Genomic DNA, 27922 nt, shown 5'->3' with positions numbered 1-27922 from the left:
AAGTTAAACGATTTATGCTGAGCCCTGAATGTCTATGGTACAGTGAATCGGACCCATTTTCAACTCTATATCAAGTCCCAATTAACCCCGATTAGTGGCTCTAATCGGTTTGGCGTCTGACTGCCACACGGGATACAAGAGTTTTATTCCCGGTGTGGGGGATCTAAAGTAGGATTATTTTCCGGCCTCGTCACCGAATTAAGCAGCTCTGGGGGCTATCCAGCTTGAAATCAGTGTGTACCTGGAGGCAAACGTACAGGTTAAAGGCGGCGCTGGTGCTGATCACACCACCTCCAAAATGGCCGAGATCGAGAATGTGTGGAACCCTAACCCAGTTCCCCTGAATGTGGCACGGTGCAGTATGCACGGGGAAGTTACCTTTACGTTACAAAATCCTTTCAACTAGACAGAGATACGAATAGAGAGTCTGTTAAAAAGGTTGTTATGTATTATTACAGTATAACTTAATTCCAGTCGGGAAGGACGCGACGCCTTGTAAAAAATGAGTACCAGGTACGATTCCTGGCGAGGCACATTGAACCGTGATTTGAATCCGACATTTGAGAATAAAGTGAATTTGAAACCAATTTGGCTAATCAGAAAGACTAATCCCAGAATCACGTAAAGATTTCTCAAAATTGTAAGGGCAATTACGCTGTAAATGTATGGGAATTACACATCTATTTATTAATTCTATAATATAACACATGGGGAAAAATATAAGGACAGATAGAAGAGGGAGAAAGAAGGGTGGAACAGAGAACACTGTAAGCTACGCATCGTGATTCCGTGGCGACGTCTTGTCCGAATCGAATAACCGTTGCAAGAGGCTTAACGAGTTCGTGTTTGAGAGATAGTTTGATAAGGTCCCATCTGCTGCAGCCTGACTAAGCTTTTCCGTTGTTTGGTGTAGTCACTTCAGGCCACTGGCGTACGCACAAGGAGGGGGCATAAATGGGCTACAGCCCCAATATTTTTATAAAATAAACAAATGAAAGCAGAAAAGTCGGGAAACCCTCCATTAAAATAATCTCCGATAACCATTGTTGTCTTTGAATAACTTTTAAAAGGAAGTTTTAAAATCGTATTTGGAGCTCATATCTGATAAAAAAGGGGACATTATCGAAATTGACTTACAGCGATGTAGCTTATTCTATGATCCAAGAAGAGATGTCATCTCTGAACCAGCGTTCACATTCAGCTGTAGATATTGGAACAATTTTGATATAATTCACATAAACTTTGAGTGACGTGGCAATGTGTTGTGGAGTTTCTTTGTAGGTGTGAAGATTTTTAACTACTGACGCACACATCCTTTCGCTTACAAAGTTTGCCTGACATCTCACACACCTTCACAATTATCTAAATACCATGTATTTGCGTTTTATGGGACTGTATGCGAAAATATACCTGAGTCTTCAAACCGGCTATTCATATTATTCACCAAAGAAGAAAATGCTTTGGAACATGGTTATCCTTAACTCCGAAACTATCGTCCTTCAAGGTGAATCACTTGCTTTCAATGCTTAAAGAGTAGCCATGTCTAAATATCTAAGAAACTGAACTGACGAGACGGAACTGAACGGTTCCAGATAATCACGAACCGGAAGCAGTTCCGGTCGGCTACGGTCCATTTCGAGCCCTGACCAGACCTTATGCTTCGTCTGTGTTTGTAAAATAACAATGTACGTGTAAATATTTTGTGCCAAACTTCCTTTGTTTTCGTTTTTGTAATCGGTGTAAAATGGGCGCCCAGTACTGTAGGTACTAGGTAAATCAACAAATAATGTGGTGTCCTGAACTACGTTATTTGGGTTAAAGGTATTTTACCAGTATTGTATGAAAGACGGAATTGTCCATTTCCATCATCAAACTGTGCGCAAGGGCAGGAAACAATAAACTGAGAAAAGAAGAGCGCGTCCAACAGAAAGGCGCCTTGAATTCCAGAGGTTAGGTTACGATGAACAGAAATGTATAGCTTACACTACGTACAACACGGGATAAAATATTGAAATAATATATATTAGTATTTTAAACGTAATAGTTTTGTAATACAGTAAATAAATTCTCAAGTCCGACTTCGCAACCCACCAAACACCCCCTCGGGTCCCAGCTGTGAGTCGGGCCCCATAGGTTGAGAAACGATGCGATCCAATGCCTTATTCCCCTTAGCATTTGAGTCGGACAGAAACAAGTTTGGGAAGAATGCTTCTGAAAGCTGTGTCAGTGCATGGCTCCTGGAAGTCTGGAGAAGGGTCGGCGAAGAGTAGGAATCAAGGAAGGAGAAATATAACGTTTGCTTCCACAAATTAAACTTGCAGTCAGTGGCGTGCCCAAGGGGGGGTTAGTGGCGGTTATAACCCCCCGTTTGGCCCAGAATTCCTAAAAGAAAAATGTCAAAGGTAGGAAAATATGACAAAATGAGGGCAGACTGCCAACACAAAGTATACGTAACCCCTCCTTTTGTAAACTCCTGGGCACGCCACTGCTTGTAGTACTATAAATGTTGTGAGGTTGAAAAGTTTGTACTTCGCTAAAGTAAGTTATTGCCACAGCCAGTTCCTGACGTGCACTTCTTCTCTGAAGAGGCAATGGAAACTGTTTGAGGAAATCTAATAAAACAGGGGAAAGTCAAAATTGTACTACAAATAAGTAAGTTGGTACTTTCTTCAGCATTCCTTGGCTCTTTCTATTTCCTTTCAACTGATAGCTGCACTGAGTTCACGATTCGATGAGAAATGTACAAGAACCAGATAAGTATTTATTATTACCCATACTGATTGATTTGATGGCACCCAAGAAATGTCAAACATTTCGTTAATTTCCATCATTGTTGTTTCTACTGCTTGACCACTCTAGAACAGATCCTTTTAATTTTTTCTGTTTTGACTGAACATAAAATAAAGTGCATCCATAAAATATTTAGGGTGCAATGGCTATCTTTCTTAAAAACATCTTGAAGAGCAAGCTCGAAATTATGACTCAAGCAGTGAATGACTGTCATTCCATTCAAAGTACACGTTCAGAAGGGAAAATTTTCTTCCCATGGTTGGGAATGAAAATGTAAATGTAGAGCAGGGCATGGGGAAAATAGAGGGGGGAATCCCCGGTTCACCCACTTCATTCGGATACTGCTTCATCTATCCGATCTTATTATCATTCACCTTCATCTTCGTGATTAGCCAAAAGTAGAAGAAATGCGACGTTAAAAAAATCAAATCAATCGAACTCTACTTCAAACCCTGTTTTCTCTAACGTAGAGTGTTGCACCACTACACACATCGCACTGATTACGTAGATCATTTTGCAAATTATTGTGGGTATTGTTGGCATTGTATTATTATTGTTTTCTCAAAATAGTTTGCTTGACACTCGTTAAGCAATCAAGGATTTCCTCTTATCACTGGTGAATCCCGAACGAAGGGTCATCTTTCAAGGCGGATTCCAGCTTTGGCTGCAAGTCGTTTCACTCTTCTGGCTTTAACTTTAGAAAGATCCGACCATTAAAATTCAAATCTCGAGACAGTAGGGGAGACATTATTTTCATTATTATAATGGTTCTTTCTACATTCTTAATTTTTTGAGGACGCATTTTGAGGTGTTCATGCACCACTGGCAACCACCGTGCGCACTCCTATGCCCTCACATATCAATTTTAATTTGCTTCATATGTACAATATGTTGTTTGAAAGTGTGTTAATATCGGGTGTTTTATAGACAAAAAAAGTATATATATATTGGTTACTGGGACTCCCTGTTGGCGTAGTAGTAAACGTCGTCGCCTTGTAATCAAGGAGTCCCGTGTTCGATAACCATTTGAGACATAAAATGGTTCGGATCCCAGTTTAAACTGTACGTCTAGTCCCGATTAACCATACTGTATGTATAGTGGACTTAAAACACGAACTCGATCAATCTATCAATTTGTTTACTGAAAGGTGCTATTCGGAAATGAGCAAAGAGTTTTCGTTACTTAAGAAACATTATCGAACTTTAACCAACAAAATTATAATCGAAACGTTGTTTTATATATCTCGGCTATGACTGCCTGGAAAAGTTAAAGGACGCCACGATTGTTAAATGTCGGTCAACTCATTATATTAGCACAATAAATTCTGGGTTCGAATTCCTACGTCAGTTTTATCTGTCTTACGTGGCAAATAAATAATCAATTAGAGCCAGAGATATATAAAGAGACAGTAAACATATCATTTTGGGGGAAGGGGTACTGACTGCATTTACGCACAGAATCGGCAGTATTAAAAAAAGGTCGGTAATTGCTTTGGTAATATATCAAAAGCAAAGCAAACGTTGTTATTCACTTTGTTGATTTCTGGTTAAATATTTTTTTTACTATTTCATTGTTGATAATTTTATCGGAAGAAAATATTCTTACACTCTACAGAAGAGAAATCACGTATTAATTTCCGAATAATAGTCACCATTTTATATCATATGCATATCATTAAGATTATTCTGTTAAGCTTTGCATGTATCCTGCAGCGAAATAGGACACCTGCCAAAATACTTTATCGCAACCAAAGCAGTGGCTCAAAGGTCACGACAGTAGAAATGCATGTTCCAACGAAAGTCAGTGGCTTAACCGTTATCTGTTTCACGGCGCCTGGAGTTTCGGTTTCGCTTGTAAGTGAGTGAACACTTATATACACAAGCAACAGTGGCGTGTTCATGGGGGCAATTAGTTGGGAATACGGTAGTCCCAATATGATTCAAGTTCGCTGTATTATTAACTTCAACTGCAAATAAAGATGGCGAAAAAGTGTGAATGTTTTCAGCTATCGCAATTGTCCCCAATGGTGTAGTGGTAACGGTATCACATTTAATGGTGCGGTTCGGCGTTTGATCACCATTAGAACCTAAGCGGCTGTTTCTATTGGATGATATTCAGCCAACAACTTCCCCGACAATTGTTTGCGCGAAATCACACCCATTGCAATGATTACGGCAAACGTTTCGGAGCGTGTTGCAAACACTTTATAGACATTGCACCTTCAGTGATTGTGGCAGTGATTGAAGGTGCAAATATAACGATTATATTCTAAATGTAGTCCTGCATTTTGTTTAGTCTTTTAACAATGACAAGACTATCTATTAGACTAGATAAAACGATGTGTAGGGCCTCACACACGCTTCAATCGCGGCTAATTTGGAGGTGATTTGATGTGAACAAGAAAAAGCATAGATTCAATATTGACATATTATCTTGAGGTTTAGAGAATGATAATATATGACGTGTGTAACACTCGTGAAATAATTCGTTCCCTATTTATTATGATGATAATTTTGCAATTATTTGCAACAAAAGAGGAAATTATTCATTAAAAAATTGATTCTTGAATTTTAATGTTAAAAAGTATCAATATCTATTCATGTCACTGATTGGGAATGATCTACCAAAAGCGCGGATTTTCATAAATGACTAGCATGTGAGTCAATATGGGAAAACAACCGTCTCCTCAAATTAATAGCACGGAGTTAGTAGATCCCCTGGTAGCAACAGATTTTTCATTTATCCTTTAGGAAAGTTCCAAGTTGCTGCTTCTCATATAGTACATGCATGAGAAATATTGAGGACAGAGTGCTGAAAACAATTCTCCTCTCTTTCTTTGTTGCCACTAGCATTTCTAGTTTTAGATGAGAGTATTTACGTTTTGAACGAGTTTCCCCCCCCCCCTTCCCTTGAAGCAACAATGCGGCGAATTCAGCAGTCTTTCAACAACCACCCCTTCGCCCTCTGTGATGTCTCAAACTTAAAATATATATTAGCTTCAAGTACATTAACTTGACATTTGTGTGAAAATGTAAAACAATTTACCAATTGATTTTAGGCGAGTTTAACCACAAATATTTAATTTTCGATAGTTATAACTGCGTAAGTCAGTTAACAAAGCAACACCTTTAATCCACAATCATGCAATTATAATTTATTTTATTTTAACGGTTATCCCATTTTTCATATGTTCCTGGTCATTAACACTGTGTTACACATACATATCTGTAAGTTGGGCGGCAGAAATACAACAACCGAAAGTATAGGGGGCATACATACTATTCACCTTGAAACCACATCAAGTTGAGGTATTGATACCGATATGGTTGAATGCTCGGCGCAGACCTGAAGGCGCCAATGCAAGTCTTATTCATCTTGCCACTTACGTATATCGTGTGCGTCTCGAGAATTACTCCCGCAAGCACAAAGTATTTCAGGTCGGCTCTGTGGCTGAATGGTTAGCGTAGCGTGCAACAAAACTCGGTGTCCTAGGTTCGCACCCTGGAAAACCTGTACATGAAATTATTTTTGTTCCAACAATCTGTTTCATGAGTCATCCTAACCTTCATGTTATATGGGATATCTGCGAGAGGAATCCTCAATTTGAGGAAGACACAGCCATTTGCTGCTGTTATATAGAGATTAATTCGACTAATATTACTTCTCGCTTTTGTCTCTTTTGGTCAATCGCTAAGATTAGGATGGAATTGATGCAAGGGCAATAACAAGAATGTATGGGCAGTACGCAACAAACAGACTGAATCTGAGTCTAGACGCGAAAGCAACGATTGTCTGCAAAATGTAGCCCATCCAGAGCGGGATATATAGAATTTGGACTATCCTTTATTTTGAGCACTGTAGACATTTTTATTAATAATTTGTTCTCATGGTACTTAATTTTCACTAACTGCATCATGATCTGTACTAATAACACTTGTAAAGTTCAAAACATTGATACATCTGATTAAAAATTACTCATTACTACTATAGGGGGCCGATGAGGACACTTTTCAAAATATGTCTTATATAGGATAAAAATCACCAAAAATATAAAGAGAAATATGCAAAATAAAGGTAAAAGTGTTAAAAAAACAAGGTAAAAATTCTGCTATATTTTTGTCATTTTCTAGAGCAGGACAAAAATTGCCAATATACGTAAGGTAAAAACCCAAAATCAGGGCAAAATGTGTTAAAAAAACAAGGTAAAAATTCTGCTATATTTTTGTCATTTTCAGGAGAATTTTTATTTTTGGAGGAAACCGAAATATAAATGGCGTTGTTTATTATTGTATATTATCTGATTCCGCTTTGATCTTATTATGCATAGAGCCATTTGTTACACATATCCGATAAAAAAGTAATTAATTCATGCTTACAGTCACAACAAGAGCATTCTTGTCCATCATATTTTATATAGTGTTTTTCAATTTCTGAGACGGTGTCTGACTGATTTATTACAATTACACTCTCTACGTGAATTTTATTCTCTTCATCATATCCATCAGTAATCTTATAAGGGATACGATGCTGTTTTAGATATTTTCTGTTAGTTCATGGTTTAACAAATTCAATGTCATACTTTGTTTGCTTATCAAAGAGCTCTTTTTTACCTTTATATATAATTTTAAATTTATCGTCAACAAGTTCTTGCATCAATTCATTAGTTAAGGTTTTGCCATATTGATCTGGTAAAAACAATTTGTTTTTGTTATCTAATGTAACGCGTGCTTTTAGACCATGCATTGTATTTACAATTTCACCATTGGTGATTTCATACGGTTTACCTGTTTCTAAATCTTGCATCTTGATATACTCGAGCGACGAATTTAACATTTCTTCTAATGATTTAGCGCCTATGTATTTGTGTGATGACTGATTCATTTATAAGATAAAAAATATATAAATAATAAATGTACAAGTTTATTCCATTATTGTTATTTTTAAATTTTGGGTTATGTGAACTTAATCAGACTTTATCAGCAATCACGTATCTGCATAATTATGGATATTTACCTAATACCATGAACGAACTCACGCAAACATTTTCGCTTATGTTTCAAAGTGCTTTAAGAATTTTTCAAGAATACTATCATTTAGAGTCAAATGGAATTTTGGATGCACCAACTTTAGAATTAATTAATCGTCCCAGGTGTGGGGTACAAGATGATGAAATGCAATTTAACATGCTACGATATAAATGGAACAGTAAGACAATTAAGTGGTATTATGCAATAATTAGTCGTGAAATCCAAGGGATAGCATAGACAGCTTTTGAAACATGGAGTCAGCACACAGATTTAAATTTCGAAGTAGACTCACAAAATCCTGATATTATTATATCTAACAAGCGTAAGACTCCACACAGAAATCATAAAATAGGCGGTTATTGTTCTTCTATACTAGATGGAAAAGGAGGTGTCTTAGGTCATGCAACTTATCCGAACAGTGCGAATACTCCTATCGAAATCCATCTATGAGTCATTATTTACACCATCAAGTCTTCTAATCTCTGTGTACGCATGATACATTTTTAAAAATTTTCCTTTTGAAATGTCTAAATTCTTTAGAGATGAAGAAAATATTTCGTCTCTTCCGTTTTCTAGGTAAGCAGATTTTAATTTAAAAGGTAAAGTGCTCCCCTGTGCTTAGCACCACGCCATGAAGGCGTATAGGGGGTGTGGGGGTAACGCCCCACACTTTCTTGATCCGGTCGTGAGTGGGGGTGATGTGATCAGCATCACGCCCCTGACCGCATTTACCCCCCAGGGTTTCCCCCAGGTACCCATGTTATTCGACGCTGGGTGGGCGCCGGGGCCGCTTCCATCGTTAGAAAAGTTCCCGGATTTGAACCGGCCGGGGATCGAACCCGGGACCTTTAGCATGGTAGTCAGACGCGTTACCGACTGAGCCACCGCGGCCAACAGTGATCGAAATATGCTGAATAATTTTTCTGGTTAGTATTATTTCTATCTGTTTGAAATACGATTATAACCCACTCTGGCGTGTCAGATATACCAGCTGTAAAAGAATTTGTTAAATCTATATCTGAAAACTTTCCACTTATAGACTTTCTAACCGTTTTACTTTTCATAAAGCTGATAGGAAAATCTTGCTTGATTAGATCATTCTTTAACTTTATATCAACTAATGGGTCATATTTTACTACAGGCATTCTGATAACCATACTTTGAATCACTATTTTTCCAGGTTTTCCATCTTCCCAGACATGGACAGCCATATCATCATTGTTATTTCTTTTAAACGTAATTTTCAACCCTCCTTTATATAATACATCCTGAAATCCACTAAAAAACCCACCAAGAAGCCTTAGTTTGAATAATACCTCTTTTGTTTTGTTTGCATTTTTAAGTTGTCCATCTGTTTCAAATCCACACATTTTATATGTTCTTGCTTCTGCTTGAGAAAGAAAGCATGTTCCTAAAGCTGTAGAAGTAATACCTGGATAATCAATTCTGTCAAGAAGATACTCACATTTTTCAATTAATATTTGAGACCAAAGATGACAGAAGAAATTGTCAACTATTCTCACCTTATCGTTATCACTGTATTCTGTGCCATCATCTCTAACAAATGATTTGTATTCCATGTATACGTCAGCGTTCCAAGGATGTATAAACCCATCACCTGAGTCTATTTCATAAGTAACGTCTTTATTCGGTGAATTTAAGTCACCTTTAGTCTCTTGTGTTGGTGGATATTCTTGAAAACTATACTTGATGATATTATTTTCCATTTATATTATAAAATTTAGTGCTATTCGCAAACTTTTAAAATTACAGTGACGAGACTATCTCCAAAATGAATTGCATCATCATTTTCATCTAAAATAGACACTTCTATATAATCAAATTCCATATGTTGAAGTGGAAAAAATAGTGGATATGTTGGTTCGTAAATAATAGATTCTTTAAACTCTGCGTTAGTTTTAAATGATGCAATGATATCTGTATTTTTATGTCTATAAGCTCGCTTCTGCAAGTAATCATCATGTTTTAACATCATTCCCTTTGCTAAATTACAATGAATATTGATTGTATCGAATGGATGAAATTTTGGAATCTTACTTCCAATATAATCTTTATTAGGTTCCAGTTCTATATCGAATCCAAGTACTTCACCGATAGCATTGTTAAGATTCAATTTGAATGGTGATTTTATCTCAACTCGGTTAGTAACATCATTGCCTTTTATTGATATATTTTGTGAACTGAATGGCGATTGTGAGTTGATGTATTCTTCAAGTGTGGTTATACTATATTGACCAGGTGGAATAACCAATTCGTTTGTAACATTATTTTCTTCATAGAATAATGTATTATTGTGTTTTGTTATATTAGGTGTGAGATATGTAGTATAAAAACCAATCAGTGCTACTTTTAAATTGTCATTAGTGATAGAATGACTCAAGGTTTTTTGTAAGATGGAGTTTCGTTCAGACAATTTGAATACATAGGCTATTTAGTAAGATTATTTTTTTCTTAAATTTAAGGTTTGTAATTGTTTTTCCAAATATGTCTATCGGCATTTAATAATGATAAAATATTTTTAATCTTGTAACCTCCATCATACATTTTTAAAAATGTAACACACAAATGACCACACGTAACTTCATCAAAACCTTGTACTCTATCGTTATTATATTTAATATTATTGTTGTTATTGTTAAGCTGATCGCTTTGATTTTTGATCTTATTAAGATAGATTACTAATTTTTTAGGAGGAACGCCCCCAAATGAGTCAAATACAAAACTTTCATCACGAACTTTAATATAACATATCCAGTGAGTACCTATATTTTTAGAGGCATCAAGATTAACAACACCACATTCATAATTGTTAGGTTTACTCGGTAATTCATCTATCATGTAAACGCCTCTGAAGCCTTTAATACCACTACACAATTTTATGATATCATAGTTACTTAGAGGCGTAATCCTATCAAGTTTTTTGTTATAGTTGTCTTACGTTTATATTTGCGCTTACGTACACCTGTACCCGATTTTGTTTCTATTGCTAAATTATGTTTTTTTTGTTTCCTCTAACTCTGCATCATTTTTCTGTTTATTATGAACAGCACTTGTAATAGCAGCAGCTCCTCCTGCCAATGAACCAGCAGCAGCAAGTGCGGCAAACAATGTGGCAAGAGTAAATATGAAGCCGCCTTTGTGAATGTTTATTCCGCTACCAACTTTTAGTTTTTTAAGGTTATTAACTGCTTTCATGTATGATGATAATGTAATACCACTCCTTTTGGGAGGTGCTAACGTAACACCACTCCCTATTTTGGTTGGACCTAAAAGTTTTCGTATTTCTGAAACACTATATAGTAGTAGAGGCAATGTGAAAATAGTACCGCCTTTTTGTATTTTAATACCACTACCATTTTTTATATTTTTAATAAATTTTTCTGTGATCAGCAAATCTGTCATCATTTATATAATAATAAAAATTACTACATTACATTGGCATTCCCCACCCCCAAGCAACCTTTTTATTCATTACAACAGCGGTTCCCAAAGAGGTCAATTTTTCACCAATTGAGGCATCTTTACTAAACAATCTACCTAATGATTTATGTTCCAATTTTTATCAGCCTTATGTCGATTTTCTAAATCTTGGTTATCTCTATAAGCAATATCGTGTTCTTTACAAGCTGAGTCTAATGGATTGATTCCTTGATCACCCCGTGCTAGTCTCTCTTCTAACTTTGTACCTGGCGGTACATCCATCAAGTTTCCCTGAAGGCCGGACTGTATCTTAATGGATCAATGGAGTTGATCAGACTCCTCACCACCACACCCGTTCAGTCTCTGACGGCCGTCCATATTAGACTGATCATTTTGTTTCATATATTTTCGCTTTTCCTGCATTCTTAATCTGTTTCTAAGTTGTTATTTTTTCACGCCACTCTGCATTTTGCATATTTTTATAGTAATAAGCCATTCTACTCTTTTTCTTTTTCTCATTTTCTCTTGTTTTCTCACGGTTATAAGAATATGCACGAAGTTGATTTAATAGAGTTGACTTATCGTATGTATCTATTTCAATTTGTTCTAATTCTCTTAACTCTTTTCTGGAAGACACAACAACTGTTTTGATTGCTTTGATTTTACAGTTTTCAATTCCAACTTGCAACATATGTACAGAGATTGGTTTTGAGTTACCATTTTGTGCATCATATCTGTGACCGGACATTCTTTTACATAATATATTCGTTGTGCTTCCAATATATATCATGTTATCAACTGTGTTGGTTATTTTATAAATTGTGCCGTGTATTACATTCATTTAATATGCAGGAACTTTTTTTAATGAATTTGCTAACTTAGGACGTAACCATGCGGATTGCCCAATCCTAACCGTTATTACCATTGGAGCCGGTCATTACCCGGGTTCCCTCTATAAGTTTACAAACAGAGGTGGTAGGTAAGGTTCTAAGGGGTTTCCCGCAACAAGGTGTGTATTGCTGTGCCCTTTTCAAGCACAACAGCGGCCCAGTTGACCGCAATACTGAAAACCTGGAACATGCAATTCAAATGGTAGTTTGTTAATTATATTGTTAAGGAGCCCTGCTCCTTGTTTATCCCAAAATCGAGGAGGTAGTATGCTAATTATTTTTATTAAGTGACCTATATTTTTAGGATTCTGTAAAATGAAATTAGTTAGCGTATCGCAAAACATTTTCATAATGCTAGCTTTCTCGTTATAAAAGTTATCGTTACCTGCCTCTTCCTCACCCATTATAACAAGCAGTCTGTCTACTAGTTTTCTAACATCATTCATCCAAACATATTCTTTAGGCAAGCCTGTGTATTTGCGCAATCCACTTCCACTACTGCATTTTTCATTCTTATATCACATATGGGTTTAATAAATGTAATATATTTCTTTGATCTACTTGATTTACTATGTTTAGTATTAGGATCGTTATTCTGATAAATTACATCTGATTCAAATAATATGTTTTCGTAATTTTTTGCGTCTTCTTTTGTTACAAAATCATTTGGAATATCATTTATTGTTAACAAAGCCATTAGTCCTTCAGTTGCTTTATATTTTGTACCTTTAATAATAAGATTATCGTTGTCAAAAGTGACTTCAGCATTACCAATGTAATTTTTACCATCATTACCACCAACTATCCCAAATGACTTATCGTTTCTAGTGTTTAGATATTTGGAAACAATCGGGCCTAATGACATTGTAGTATAATTAGTTAACGCCTTAATGCGTGTTTGTGTTGGTGTTTGTGTTTGTGTTTTTGTTGGTGTTTGTGTTTGTGTTGGTGTTACTGGAACAAGTGATGTGTTGTCAACAAATTTTTCAATTTTATCTCCAAGGTGATTAATAGCATCAATAATGGGTTGATCTTGTTTTTTGTATTTGTTATATATTCCTGTTTTGGATCTTTTGATACTTTTAAATTCTTCAATTAATTGATCTCGTAATTGCAATAGTTTATGCGCTTCTGCAACATTCGCTTCTGCAAGCTTCGCTTCGGAAACAGATGGTTTCATTTATTAAGAATAATTTTCAGTTCGATATAAAATATTTTGTGTTATTAAATGACGGACTGGGATATCAAAACCATTATACCTAGATCATCATTGAATCGAAAAAATGGTGAATATTTACCAAATGATGATTACATGAGGTGTATTATAGTTGGTCCATCGAAATGTGGCAAGACGACTCTAATGCTAGATAACTTTTTGTTGTCACCAGGGTGGTTGGATAAAAAGAACAGACATGTGTACATATACTCAAAAAGTTTAAATCAACCAGAGTACGTGTATTTATAGAATCTGTTTAAAAAAGTTGAACAAGTATTAGGCGAAGATATATGTACATTCCGTAATAGCAATGAAAACGTGGTATCACTTGATGATTGTAAAAGCAATTCTATAGTCATTTTTGATGATTTTATACAGGAGAACCAAGATAATGTGAGAGACTATTACACACGTGGTAGACATAAACAGATTGATGTGTTTTATCTAGGGCAGACGTATAGTAAGATACCAAAACAGTTAATTAGGGACAATGCTAATTTTCTTTGCATATTTAGGCAGGATGAAACCAATTTAAAACATATACACAAAGACTTTGTTGGTGGTGACATTGGCTTTGAGGAATTTAGCTCTCTGTGTAGTGATTGTTGGAATCAGGATTATGGTTTTATTACTATAGATCGCACATGCAAACGAGATGATGGGAAATACAGAAATTAAATAAAATATTTTATCAGAATGTAGAAAAATCAAAGATGATTTTATCAGAATGTAGAAAAATCGAAGATGTTTTTATCCCTTATATAAATGGGAGTTGAAATTTATGGAAACACATCAAAGAATGTTGCTATCAATAGACTTAAGAAAGATTTTGACAGATTTAAGGATAAAATATTAAACGATCAGGTGTTGACTGATGTTGTGAATACAGTGGTAACTGATCTTGTGAATACAATGGTAACTGATCTTGTAGATACAAAATTACAAATGCAATTAATGAAATAATGAATTCAATTTATCGAAAAATTGATTATTCTGAGTTCATAAATTCAATTAATGAAACGAATACAAAAATTTCAAATGTAAATTTCCAGCTCCATAATTTAATAATGCGAAATACAAAAATTAATAAAATAAATTTAATTGGTAAGTTAAAAGGTGATAAACCGGGTATATTTAAATTTACTCACGGTACTACCCAATTTAAGTTTCCATACAAAGGATCATTATTTTACTTTGAATCTGATCATGATGCTCATATTCATGCTTTTATAAATTCAAATATAATTGAAAATTTTCCATATCAATTTGAAAAGGGTGATATTTTACATTTTGAACCACATAAGCTAGCAGAAATGGAAGAGCATACCGTTGTTTATATTGTTCTTCATACAATGATTGAATAATTTCAATACGCAATTTCTTTGCATAATGGAGTAATTTCAATACGCAATTTCTTTGCATAATTGAATAATTTCAATACGCAATTTCTTTGCGTAATAAATGATCACATCATATTGCGTTAAATGCAAAGACAAAACTAACAGCATTAATTCTGTTACTAAAAAATCTAAAAATGGAAAGTCTTATACTCTATCAAAGTGTACTCTATGTGGATCCAAAAAATCTACTTTTAAAAAAACTTAGGTGAGAGGGAACAGATCATTGGTGAGAGGGAACAGATCATTGATGAGCTACATAAGCCAGCTAGAAAAAATTACCCTACAAGAAAAGTTTTAACTTACGGAATAGACGATGTTTGGCAAGCTGATTTAGTTGAAATGGACTCTGGCAATCTTAAAGGAATTTCTAAAATCAACAAAGGGTGGAAGTACATGGTAACCATTATAGACGTCTTTTCTAAATATGCTTGGGCTATTCCTTTAAAAAATAAAACTGGAAAGCACGTCACCGACGCGTTCGAACACATATTGAATGAGCGAAAACCAAATAATATTCAAACCGATAATGGCAAAGAGTTCTACAACAAGACCTTTAAGGAGCTCATGAATAAATACAACATAAATCATTATTCTACTTATACAAACATCAAAGCATCCGTTGTTGAAAGATTCAATAGAACGCTTAAAGAAAAAATGTGGAAACAGTTCTCCATGCAAGGAAATTATAAATGGATAGACATATTACCAAAATTAGTGCACGACTACAATCATACAGTACATAGCACTATCAAAATTAAACCTGTTGATGTCAGTTTAAAGAACCAAGAGATGATCTACAACAGTGTGTATCGTAATAAAGTAGCAAGAAGTTATCCCAAGTATAAAATTGGTGATCATGTACGTGTTAGTAAGATAAAAGGCATATTCGAGAAAGGATACACAGCCAACTGGTCTACTGAGATATTTACAATTGAAAAAGTATTTAAAAGCGATCCAGCATATTATCATCTCAAGGACTCTAAGGGCGAACAAATCATCGGCACATTTTATGAACAAGAACTACAGAAAACAAAACACCCCGATGTATACTTGGTTGAGAAAGTATTACGTAAAAAAGGAGATATGGTCTATGTTAAATGGCTTGGTTTTGATAGTTCACACAACAGTTGGGTTCCTAAAAAAGATGTCTACACATTGAAGTAAGGGTACAGTATTAATATAAGATAAAATTTTACGCTATTAAATGGAGCAAGAAAGAAAATGCACTATTTGTAAGACTGTTAAACCTCTCAATGAGTTTGTTAAAAATAAATGCTTGAAAAATGGTTTTGGATATACGTGTCATGTTTGCCACAAAATAATTAATCAAAAAAGGCTTGAAAAAGTGTATTGTGATTTATGCAATAAATACATAACGAAGTTAAATTTTAAACCACATACAAAATCTAAAATGCATGATAAACATAAAACAGAATATGAAATGTCTCGTGTAGTTACAGTGTGTTAAGTTTTATCTCTTAATGAGAAAGAGTTTATTAAAAAATAAATGTTTAAAAAATTTTATTGTATTAATTGAATACTGAAAATGATATAGTGCAACACAATACTTCTAATATAAATAATACAATGGATCTAGATAATGTAAGAACCAAGCGTGGTCTAATAAACATTGCTAAGCAGCATGGTATCAAAGGGTATAACAGATGCACAACAATAAACGGATTAAGAAAGTACATAAGAAGACAACTAACACAAGAGGCTTCCACTCATGCTGTTGATAATATAAAAGGTAGACGTAATTTAGTTAAGTTTGCTAAAGAGCATAATATAACTGGATGCAACAAATATAAAACAATCGAGGAACTAAGGGATTATATAAAACATATGCTGGATTTACAACAATTTGCAAGACGTAATAATGAATTTCCACAACCAGTTGATTTGTTAGATATTACCAAGGGTATAAATAATTTAAAACAATTTGCTAGAGATAATGGAATTACTGGATATAGCAAGTATAAAACAGAAAGTGACCTTCGGTTCTATATAAGAACTCAATTAGAAAAATTGCCTTTTACAGATATTGCCAACAGAGATGATCTATTTACACCAAGTTCTCAAACTGATAATGAGTATAACAACATATTTAACATATCACGTCCATTAGATGATACTTTGGTGGCAAACCAATCCACTGTTGATGTTGAGGATATATTTAATATCTCTCCAATTGATATTGATGCATCCAATGATAACTTTGTAGCTATTGAAGAATCTGTTAGACACCTTACAGTTTTTTCGGATGCTCGCTATAGAGTGGAATTTATAGTCGACAACAATAATGTAGATTTCTTTGCATTACATGATATTATTAATCAAATTATTGAAAAAAGAAAAGAAGGTGTTGGGTTTAGAGAAGGCGTAGATAGAATAAACTTTGTTATTGAAAATCCAAGGCTTCATAGTAAAGCTTTCTCTACAGGTTTTAGTACAACAATCAACCATGGTGCTCTGGTAAACCATTTTAACGAAATAATGGAACAATATGATGAGATTGCTTTAGAAGATACAAGATTCTATATTCAAATAGTTAAAATGCCAACTGGAGGAAGACTTAGAAAAATAATAAACTTAGCTGAAGATGTTAGAACAAAACAGAGCATACTGCAAATAAAAAATCCAAACGACAACCTGTGTGGACCAAGAGCTGTTATTGCAGCATTGACATATAAGACAAACATTATACTTGACAGAGAAATAAGTAATAATGATATCACTTATATACGAAAGGGGCGAACCCTACAAAAGAATTTAGCAATAGAGCTATGCAACAAAATTAGACACGATCCTGGTGCACCGTTTGATCTAAGTTCTTTCAGAAAAATTGAACGCTATCTTAAATCGAAAACTTTAACACCATTATATACAAAGGAATAGGTGAACGAGATATAACTATATTCTTGTACAAAGTTGAAAATCACTTTCACGTGATTACTAAAATGAGTGCGTTTTTAGGACTGTCAAATTACTGTGATCGATGTGAAACACCTTATAAACACAAAAATCATAAATGCAAAGCATTATGTGTAACATGTTGCGGTCCTACTCATCTTGGTAACAAATCTGCAAAGTATTGTAAAGATTGTAATAGATATTGCTACAACGTAGAATGTTTTGAACAACATAAAAGAAAACAATAAGTTGCTGACCAAGGCAGTTTATTAAGATAAAAACACTTAACACGTAACGTTTCGACCCTGTATCAGGGTCTTCCTCAGACGAAGAACTAAACTAAAATGATGAAATATACTACACACAGAAAGATTACATACACATAGCAGGGTCACAAGCCACACAACAACAAATCAAGTTGACAGTCCTTATCTAGGAAGATTTCTCCAAAGGAATTAAACATATCACTTCCTGACAGTTGTTGACTAATGGGTCTACTACACTGACAGGTGATTGGCAGGTCAAGATTAGCACCTGCTTACCACTCCCACACCCCTCCTGCCTTTTTGGTTATGGATGCATGCCTCCTCCTCTGGTCTCCTTCTTTTCTCTTCTTTCTTCCTTCTTCATACTTCTTTTTTCTTCATTCCTTTTCTTCATCCTTTCAACTTTCTCTAACACACTCTTCCATTCCTTGTTTATCTTGAGTCCTCCATTCCAATTCATGATGTCTTCTCCTTTCTTTTCTATTTCTTTAGCCTCCTTCCATTTTCTCACTAGTTCTCTCTTCTCTTTTCCTATTCGCCTAGCCGAATCCCATTCAACTTCATGTCCTGTTTCTCTAGTGTGTTTAAATATGGCATTCCTGTCTCTCTTCAATCTCACATCATCCATGTGTTGCTTTAACCTGTCTTTAATTCTCTTCTTCGTTTCCCCTATATATACACTTTCACATCCTCTGCACTTCACCTCGTAGATAACCCCTTCCTCTTCTTCCTCTCTCTTTTCTTCCTTCTTCTTGCTGGCTATACTTAAAATAGTGCGTCCTCCCTTCCTGTAAGTTCGTATACCCACTTTCCTCAGCACTTTGCATATCTTCTATGTGGCATCGCCCATGCTTCTTATACCAAACCATCTCTCTTTTTCTTTTTCTTCCTTCTCTTCCAGTCCTCTCTCTTTTATCTCTTTCCTTCTTCTGTTGATGTTGTGTCTGTCTTTCTTTTCATAGCCATTCTCTTCTAGTTGTTCCCACAGGCTATTAATCTTGGTTTCTTCTTCCCCTTTCTCTGTGCATATCTTCTTTATTCGGTCTTCCATATTCCTTATAAAATTACGTTTAGTTCCATCACCCACATCACTTCTTTTGTGGCAGAACACTCCTGCCGAACACTTCTTTTGATACGATGTAGCCACAATCCCCATTCCTCTCTTCTTTTTCATCTCAATATCCAAGAAATTTAATGTTCCTTCCTGTTCCGTTTCGAGCTCAAGGAATATCCCTGCTTTCTCATCTTCTACATCTTTAACAAGCTTACTCAGCTGCCTTTTTGTTCCCTTCCATATCCCAAAACAATCATCCACATATCTACAAAACAGACTTAACTTATCTCCTCCTTTCACTATCACTTCCTTCTCCCATTCATTCATAACTAATTCCGCCAGCACAGGGCTCAAGCAAGAGCCTATATTCAGACCTTCACTAATCTTGATGATTTTACTCCCCACTCTGCTGTAGCCATTGTCCCAAATGGTTTCCAGCGCTTGTACCACTCTCTCACTATCCCATTCTCCTATAATGCTTTTCCCCACTCTCTTCCTCACTATATCCACTACGTGTCCCCTTTTGATGCTCGGGAACATGCTTCTCACGTCTAGGCTAAACATTGTGATTTTATCCCCAGACTCCTTCAGACCTTTTATAAGGTCCACCACTTGCTCACTGTTTTTCACGGCTCTGCTTTCTTGTTCTCTCACTAACACTTCAATTACCTTTTTTAACTTCTTCTCCAATGGTTCCAAAATATTGTCCCTGCAATTCATCACTGGTCTCAACTTTATCTCTTCTTTATGTATTTTGGGAAAGCCTTTTAAACAGGGCAGTCTTCCTGCCTCCTTTGTGAGCTTTTTAAACCCCCTTCTTCCACAATCTTTTATGATCTTTTCTCTAATATTGCGTTCCTCTTCCATTCCACAAATCTCCTCATACGTGTCCCCTTTCAGGTCTTTAAACTTCTTCTCGTACCATTCTTTTTCCATCACGACTGTGGCCCCTCCCTTATCTGCCTGTTCCACCACCACATCGTTCCTTGTCTTGATTCTTTTCATACCCTCCCTTTCCTTCTGGCTCAAGTTATCTAATCTTCTCTGTTTATCCATTTCTTTCTTCAAAATGGCTGCTGTTCTTCTTCTAATCTTATCCCTTTCTGCCTCTTCTTCAATATGTAGCACCGCTTCCTCAATATCATATACAATCTCTTCATAGTTCACATTTCTCTCCATCACTTTGAAACCTCGGCCTAATTTCAAAAAAGCTTCCTCTTCTTCTGATATTTGAACATCTCCGATTATAACCACTCTTCTCCTGCCCTCTTCACCTTCTTCCTCTTCTCTTCTTTCCTCTCTCCATCCCAGTCTTTCTCCTTTCTTCTTCATCTTCAGTTTCACCTTCTCTCTAACGTTTTCTTGCCAGCTTCTCATAAAAAAGAAGTATGTGTAACTGTTTACAAATGTTTACAATGCAATAAAATATGTAAGAGAAACGAGGAGCATAAATGTGGATACGAAATTTGTGTAAATTGTAGAAAAGAAGTTGAAACAAAAACTCATCTGTGTTACATGTAGTGGCAAAAAGGAAAAGGTGGAATCTGTATAAGAAAATTAAATGATGACTGTTACCTAGAAGGATGTGAAAAATGCTCACCAAATAATGTATATGTAGTAACTAAATATACCAAAAAAGAAATTAATGAACTTGCACGTGATTATATACAAGAAAACTATTTTCCTGATTTTGATTACGATGAAGAAGTTGTGGATCGTTATGTTGAATCTTTAAAGAAAAAGAAAGTAGATGGATATATGTACAAATGTAAAGAATGTAAAAACTACACAACCTTAAAGGTTCCACTTTCAAAAGTGAAAACATGTGATACTTGTAAAAAGAACACATTACAAAAACCTACATGCACATATACAAAAAAATATATAACAATTGATTTCGAGGCTAACCAAGAAACTGGAGAACACAAACCCAATTATGTGGTTGCTGAGTATGCTTTTGGAAATGGACAAAAGATTCATTTCAAAGATAGCGATGAATTTTGTAAGTGGTTAATATCTAAAGATCATCGTGGTTATACAGTTATAGCGCACAACGCTAGATCATATGATTGGTATTTTGTTATGAACTACTGTATGCGAAATGGATACAAACCGTTAACAATTTATAAAGGTTGCCAAATCATGTCGATGATTCTTAGTAATGCAAATATGCGATTCATATATATTGAGTACATTCCCAGAAACATTTGAATTAGCCGAGTTAAAAAAAGGATACTTTCCTCACTTCTTCAACTCAACAGAAAACCAGACGTATATGGGACCAATACCGAATATTGAATATTATGGAGAGAGCACTATGAAAAAATGCAGTAAATGCAACCCAGATGCGACTTGTAAACATTGGCATACAAGAAATCACTTTTTACAGTGGCATGATGAACAAGCTGAAGAGAATTACATATTTGACTTTCAAAAAGAAATGAGTGAGTATTGTGAGTCAGATGTAGACATACTTACTCAAGCAGTTATAAAACTTAGACAAACATTTCTAGATACGTGTAACATCGATCCATTTCAATATATAACAATCTCAAGTGTGGCAATGGCTGAGTTTAGATACCATCATATAAAATCCGATACCATAGCTGTATTAAAAGATAGCAACCATGAAACGTATAGTAAAAAGTCTATATCATGGCTTAGAACATTTGGGGATAATGTAAAACACGCTTTAAACGGTGGGGAAGAAACTATACTAGGACGGAATTTTGATGGCTTTGATAAAACAACCAACACAGTTTATCAGTCTCATGGGTGCTTCTGGCATGGTTGCCCCAACTGTTAGAAAGATGATATAATTAACAACAAGAAGCAAGAAAGCATGGGTGACCTTCATGAAAAAACAAAACGGTTTACTCAGCAATTAAAAGATAAAGGGTACAATGGTATAGAAATGTGGGAGTGTGTTTGGGAACCTAGATACAAAAAACTTAAACATAAAATAAACGATATAGTAACACCAATCACCCCTAGGGATGCTTATTTCGGTGGACGAACAAATGCAAGTAAATTACACGTTCGTGGAAAAAAGTTAAAATATATAGATATTTGTAGTTTGTATCCAACAGTTATGTTCTATGACAAATTTCCTGTTGGTCATCCAGTAAAAATATTAAATCCTCAAAATTACAACCCGAATTGGTTTGGATTAATTAAATGCAAGGTACAACCACCAAGAAAGTTATATCATCCTGTACTACCTATTAAAGAAGAAAAACTGATATTTCCATTATGTGGTAAATGCGTTTATTCTAAAAGTCGTAAGTGTAATCACACAGACATTGAACGTGGATTTACTGGTACATGGAGCACACCGGAAATTAATAAAGCACTTGAAATAGGATACAAGATAACAAAGATATATGAAGTTTGGCAGTTTGAAGAAACTAGCACCAACATGTTTAAAAGCTATATTTCTAAATTTTTAAAAATAAAATTAGAAACAAGTGAATGGGAAAATGATTACAGCACTAAAGAATTGTATGTTGAAGATGTAAAAAAGAGATTAGGTATCGAATTAGACATTGATAACATTAAACCTAATCCGGTTTTACTCGCCATAGCTAAACTACTTTTGAACGCATTTTACGGTAAATTTGGTCAAAAACGAAAAATGGAAACAACAGATTATATCAACTCAGCAAAAGATCTGTATGATATATTATTGAATCCTAAACTGGAATGTATTAACCTTTCATTAATCAACGATGCCATGATTGAGGTTAGGTATCAAACAAAAGATGAGTGGTTGGAAGATCCTACTAAAACAAACATATTGATTGCATCATTTACAACCTCATATTCTAGATTGAGATTATATGATATGCTTGACAAACTAGGTGACAAAGTAGTTTATTACGATACTGACTCTATTATATACATTGATGATGGTACAAACACTGTAAAAACTGGTTGCATGCTTGGAGAATGGACAGACGAGTTAAGCGGTGATTACATAATAGAATTCATATCTACAGGACCAAAAAGCTATGCATATAAAACATCAAAAGGTAAAGTTGTGTGCAAAATTAAAGGATTCACATTAAATTACGTAAACTCTCAGAAATTATATATGGCTGAAATGATAAAGATTTTAAATAAAGAAATTGATAAAATTATTTTAGAATATAACCAAATTACAAAAAGCAGAAAAACCCATACTTTGGTTAACAAAACAATTCAGAAGAAATTTAAATTGGAATACGATAAACGGGTGATCTTACCGGAAAAAGATGGTGTTATTGACACGATTCCTTATGGATATTAAATAAAATAAACTTGTACATTTATTATTTATATATTTTTTATCTTATAAATGAATCAGTCATCACACAAATACCTAGGCGCTAAATCATTAGAAGAAATGTTAAATTCGTCGTTCGAGTATATCAAAATGCAAGATTTAGAAATAGGTAAACCGTATGAAATCACCAATGGTGAAATTGTAAATACAATGCATGGTCTAAAAGCACGCGTTACATTAGATAACAAAAACAAATTGTTTTTACCAGATCAATATGGCAAAACCTTAACTAATGAATTGATGCAAGAACTTGTTGACGATAAATTTAAAATTATATATAAAGGTAAAAAAGAGCTCTTTGATAAGCAAACAAAGCATGACATTGAATTTTTTAAACCATGAACTAACAGAAAATATCTAAAACAGCATCGTATCCCTTATAAGATTACTGGTGGATATGATGAAGAGAATAAAATTCACGTAGAGAGTGTAATTGTAATAAATCAGTCAGACACCGTCTCAGAAATTGAAAAACACTATATAAAATATGATGGACAAGAATGCTCTTGTTGTGACTGTAAGCATGAATTAATTACTTTTTTATCGGATATGTGTAACAAATGGCTCTATGCATAATAAGATCAAAGCGGAATCAGATAATATACAATAATAAACAACGCCATTTATATTTCGGTTTCCTCCAAAAATAAAAATTCTCCAGAAAATGACAAAAATATAGCAGAATTTTTACCTTGTTTTTTTAACACTTTTTGCCCTGATTTTGGGTTTTTACCTTACGTTTATTGGCAATTTTTGTCCTGCTCTAGAAAATGACAAAATATAGCAGAATTTTTACCTTGTTTTTTAACACTTTTACCTTTATTTTGCATATTTCTCTTTATATTTTTGGTGATTTTTATCCTATATAAGACATATTTTGAAAAGTGTCCTCATCGGCCCCCTATAGTAGTCTCATTAAACTTCGTTTTCCTTTGAAACAGCCACTTTCAATATATATTTCGCCAGACAACACAAATACCGCACACGCACTAAAGGAAAACGAATCAACACTACATTATGGTAGCCACCCTGCACGCGAACCGGTAAACCGGTAAACAATGATGTTGATTTTGGTCGCAAATATCCCCCCAATTGACTTTTATTTGTTGGCATTCAAAATGTTTACATTTGTTTTTTCGAGGAACAATTAATTATATTCGAACAATAGAGTTGTACATACTGTTTGTATGATCTAGGTGACGTTTGAAAATAGGCCATGGTGAAAGAACTTATTTAATTGCTAGATAGTCCTTCGTTAACGAAATAAGTAAGTAAAAGGTTTTGGCATGTTTCAATTTGCCATGGTTTTAACTTCTGCCCCTTCAGGATCGCATTTTTGTCTGGCCCTAGGTTATAGCCTAGGATAGCCTAATGGCAACCCCCCTTCCTCCCTGAGTCCAGGACGTGGAAGAGAGGTTTACATTTAGGCTCTTGCAGGAAAGCCATGCATTACACCCCGCTTCTGTTATCGTTATTTAAGGAACCCTCTCCATTTTATTTGCGAGCAGTATTCCCCACGCTTTCAGTGCCGTACTCACAAATGCAGTAAAGGGATGTGAACATAAGCGGGTTATAAAGGAGTCCCGGGTTCGAATCCCGGTGGAAGCACAAGTGGTTCGGATTCCACTTTAAACTGTAGGTCCAGTCTCGATTAGCCTTACTGTGCATAAAGTGGACTTCAAACAACAAATCAAATAAAATCAAATCAAATCATAAGGGGTTATCAGATATTTCTTACCACTCCTAGAACATGCCATATTTTCCTAAATTTGATTTTTATTTTATTTTAAGGAAAGTTGAGCAAAAATAAGACTACCTAGCTCTAAAACTCCTTCTAAATACGCCACTGTTCTTAACTTTACAGCTGACATATCATAACACCCATCTATCACCCAGTAACAGAATTCACCTCCGATTAGCGTGAAACACAATAATAGCATGTTTTGTTAATATTTTCTCGCCAATCTTATATAAAATTAATCATCTCCATAACAGTTACGATGAAAAAACTCCGTGGCGAAACGGCCTTGAATAACAAAGGCCTGTTAATTGGCTTCCTTATAAGTTGACACGTGGTCAGCACATCGAATCCCTTTACCGCTGTTATCTTTATCCTCTATTTCACGTAGCTCCCCAATTGCCTTCAAGAAACCGAAATGTTCGGTAATGGAACCTGTGATCACGCTAACTTGAGTTCTAAGTCTACTTTATGCAAAGATGGGCTAATCGGTGCTGACCTATAATTAAAAGTGGTATCCGAATCACAACGTGCATAAGCCCAATAGTAAGGGAGCGGTCGGAGCGTGGGTGACGCAAGCAGCTCTTTACAATGTAATCCTGCCCCTGCGTCGTCAAAATGTTCAGCATTCTTGAACAGATGGTCGTCGCCTTTATTCAGTGCTAAGCATTTGTATTATCATGTAACTCAAACATCGAAAGTAGAGATGTAATATTTATCGTTTTTGAAGCTTTTGACAACGAAGCGCTGAAGGAAACTGACAACAAGGCGGTACTCGGCTAAAAGCGATGTGGAGAGGAGAAAACAAATGACTGTCAGTGACGAATCTACATATTTTTGGCCCATCGCAAAGCATTATTTAAGTTCCCTTGAATGTAAAACAAACACACTTGTGAAAAGAAATGACAAAACATTTCCTCCTGTTCAGTTTCTTCTATTTATGTATGTTGTTTGCGTGTGTCTGCAAAGATTTGATTTTGTTATTTATCATCGCTTTTATACCACTTTGGCTAATCGCGACAATGAGGATGAGTGATGATAGGATGAAATTAGGAAATTGATGCAGAAACACTTACAAAACACACCCACGTCCAAGGGGAGATGCGAACCGTAACCATTGGCTTCGTAAACTCTGTGCTAAGCAGTCCGTGCGGAGATCGGAATATCTCTGGAGTTTTTTAATGTATAGTTTTAAGTTCACTTTTTTGCACAGATCGGTTAAATGGGACAGGACCTATAGTTTTAAAATGACATCCGAACCACTATGTGCCTCCACCGGTTATCTAACATGGTATACCTCTGTAGAGGGAGGTAGAATTGGAGATGAAGTGTTTGGCAAAATCATGTGCAGATGAAACTTTCGATAAGTCACTTGTGAGAGATGTTTAAGGATACAATTCAGCTGGGAATGATGGACCAATATCTGTTGCATAATATTTCTACATTTGCTCGCTTTTACTTTTAATTTGTCGAGATTTGGGTTGGGTATGCAGTGCTTGTTAGGTAACTAAATCACGATTGATGCTTCCCAATGTAAATAGTAATTTCGTTCTATCCACGGGAATTTCGTCCCTTGCTCCGCCTGTCTGTCGCAATTATTAATCATTCATTGGACAAACCATTCGTTAAATTAATATTACGCACGTTCTCTCCAAGAACCAAGTACTAAAGTTAACTGTTGCATTTAGAAGTCCCTCCCACCTTTCGTTTCACGCTACGGGGTTACGAATTTCAAATAAGACGTCCTTATGTTTCTTTGTTTGATTTTCCTTGTAGATGCAAGATTTAAAGAAGAATAATATAATATATAATAACGAAATATTGGATCACAGGTCTCTTTCCTAACTAAATCGTCAAAGAAAAGCAAACGCTGTTATTAATTATGTTGATTCATAGTTCATTCTTTGCTATTGCAATCTTCTTTATGTTAATTTCAGCGAAAGATAAAACTATTTCACTAATTAATCTTTAATAATAATAATAATAATAATCGCCATGTTATATCACATGAGGTATAATTTTGTTACACATTGCTTGCAGCCAGCAGCGAAAATTACATACCAGTCAAAATAATTGAAAGCACTACTCTAGCAGCCTGGCAGGTGGAACAAGGGAGTGTATTGGGTTGGTGCGAATGAAATGTCCGCTTTGACGTCTGGTGGGAAACTCACCTCACCAACACAACACAGGGATTGACTGAGGTCACGGGTCTAACGTCATACACTCTGTATACGTACAGCAAACAGGCTGGAGCACACAGACAGTCAGGAGGCAGTGTGTTGCTGAACAGGATCGTCTGAAAGTGCACCATGGAGAACACACAATTGCGAGTGATTTGTCTTTACGAATTCAAACTGGGACATTCTGCTCAGCAAGCCGCCGAAAACACTAATAGTGCATTTGGGCCAGGAATGGTAAATGAACGCACCATTCGCCGCTGGTTTGTCAAATTTCGTTCCGGTGACACATCATAGCAAAATGAACCCTGTGGCCATCGACCAACATCATGTTCGGATGAGCTCCTCAGGAACGTCGTGGTAGCGAACCCTCGGAAAAGTGTTCGTGCCATTGCAGACGAGTTAGGCATACACCATACCACTTTCGTTCGGCGGCTCCGTGCGATCGGTAAAGTGAAAAAGTTGGACTCATGGGTACCACATGATTTGACACCGGCCAACAAGACTCGCCGTCTGGAGGTGTGCAGTTCTCTGAGTGTAAGGAATAACCGGGATGGTTTCCTGCATCGGGTTGTCACTTCAGATGAAAAATGGATCTGCTATGACAACCGTAAATGATCAGGACAATGGTTGGATCGTGATCAACGTCCAGGGCGGTTTCAGAAACCACCACTCCACCCACGGA

The 27922-nt window shown here is 35.5% G+C and overlaps 1 protein-coding gene across 1 annotated transcript in view; it reads right to left on the bottom strand.

Moving 5' to 3' along the window:
* LOC145983675 (uncharacterized) overlaps positions 1–9398 on the bottom strand; it is a 101524-nt gene extending 92126 nt beyond the window's left edge. Inside the window, exon 1 of the mRNA XM_083116733.1 lies at positions 9342–9398. Within this exon, the coding sequence (XP_082972859.1) occupies positions 9342–9398 (57 nt within the window). The remainder of the gene's footprint in view (positions 1–9341) is intronic.
* Between the last annotated feature and the right edge of the window lie 18524 nt (positions 9399–27922).

Source organism: Lepisma saccharinum, chromosome 2 (genome assembly GCF_977018435.1).
Source record: "Lepisma saccharinum chromosome 2, izLepSacc3.1, whole genome shotgun sequence".
Lineage (NCBI taxonomy): Eukaryota > Metazoa > Arthropoda > Insecta > Zygentoma > Lepismatidae > Lepisma > Lepisma saccharinum.
This window is presented reverse-complemented; position numbering and strand designations above follow the sequence as displayed.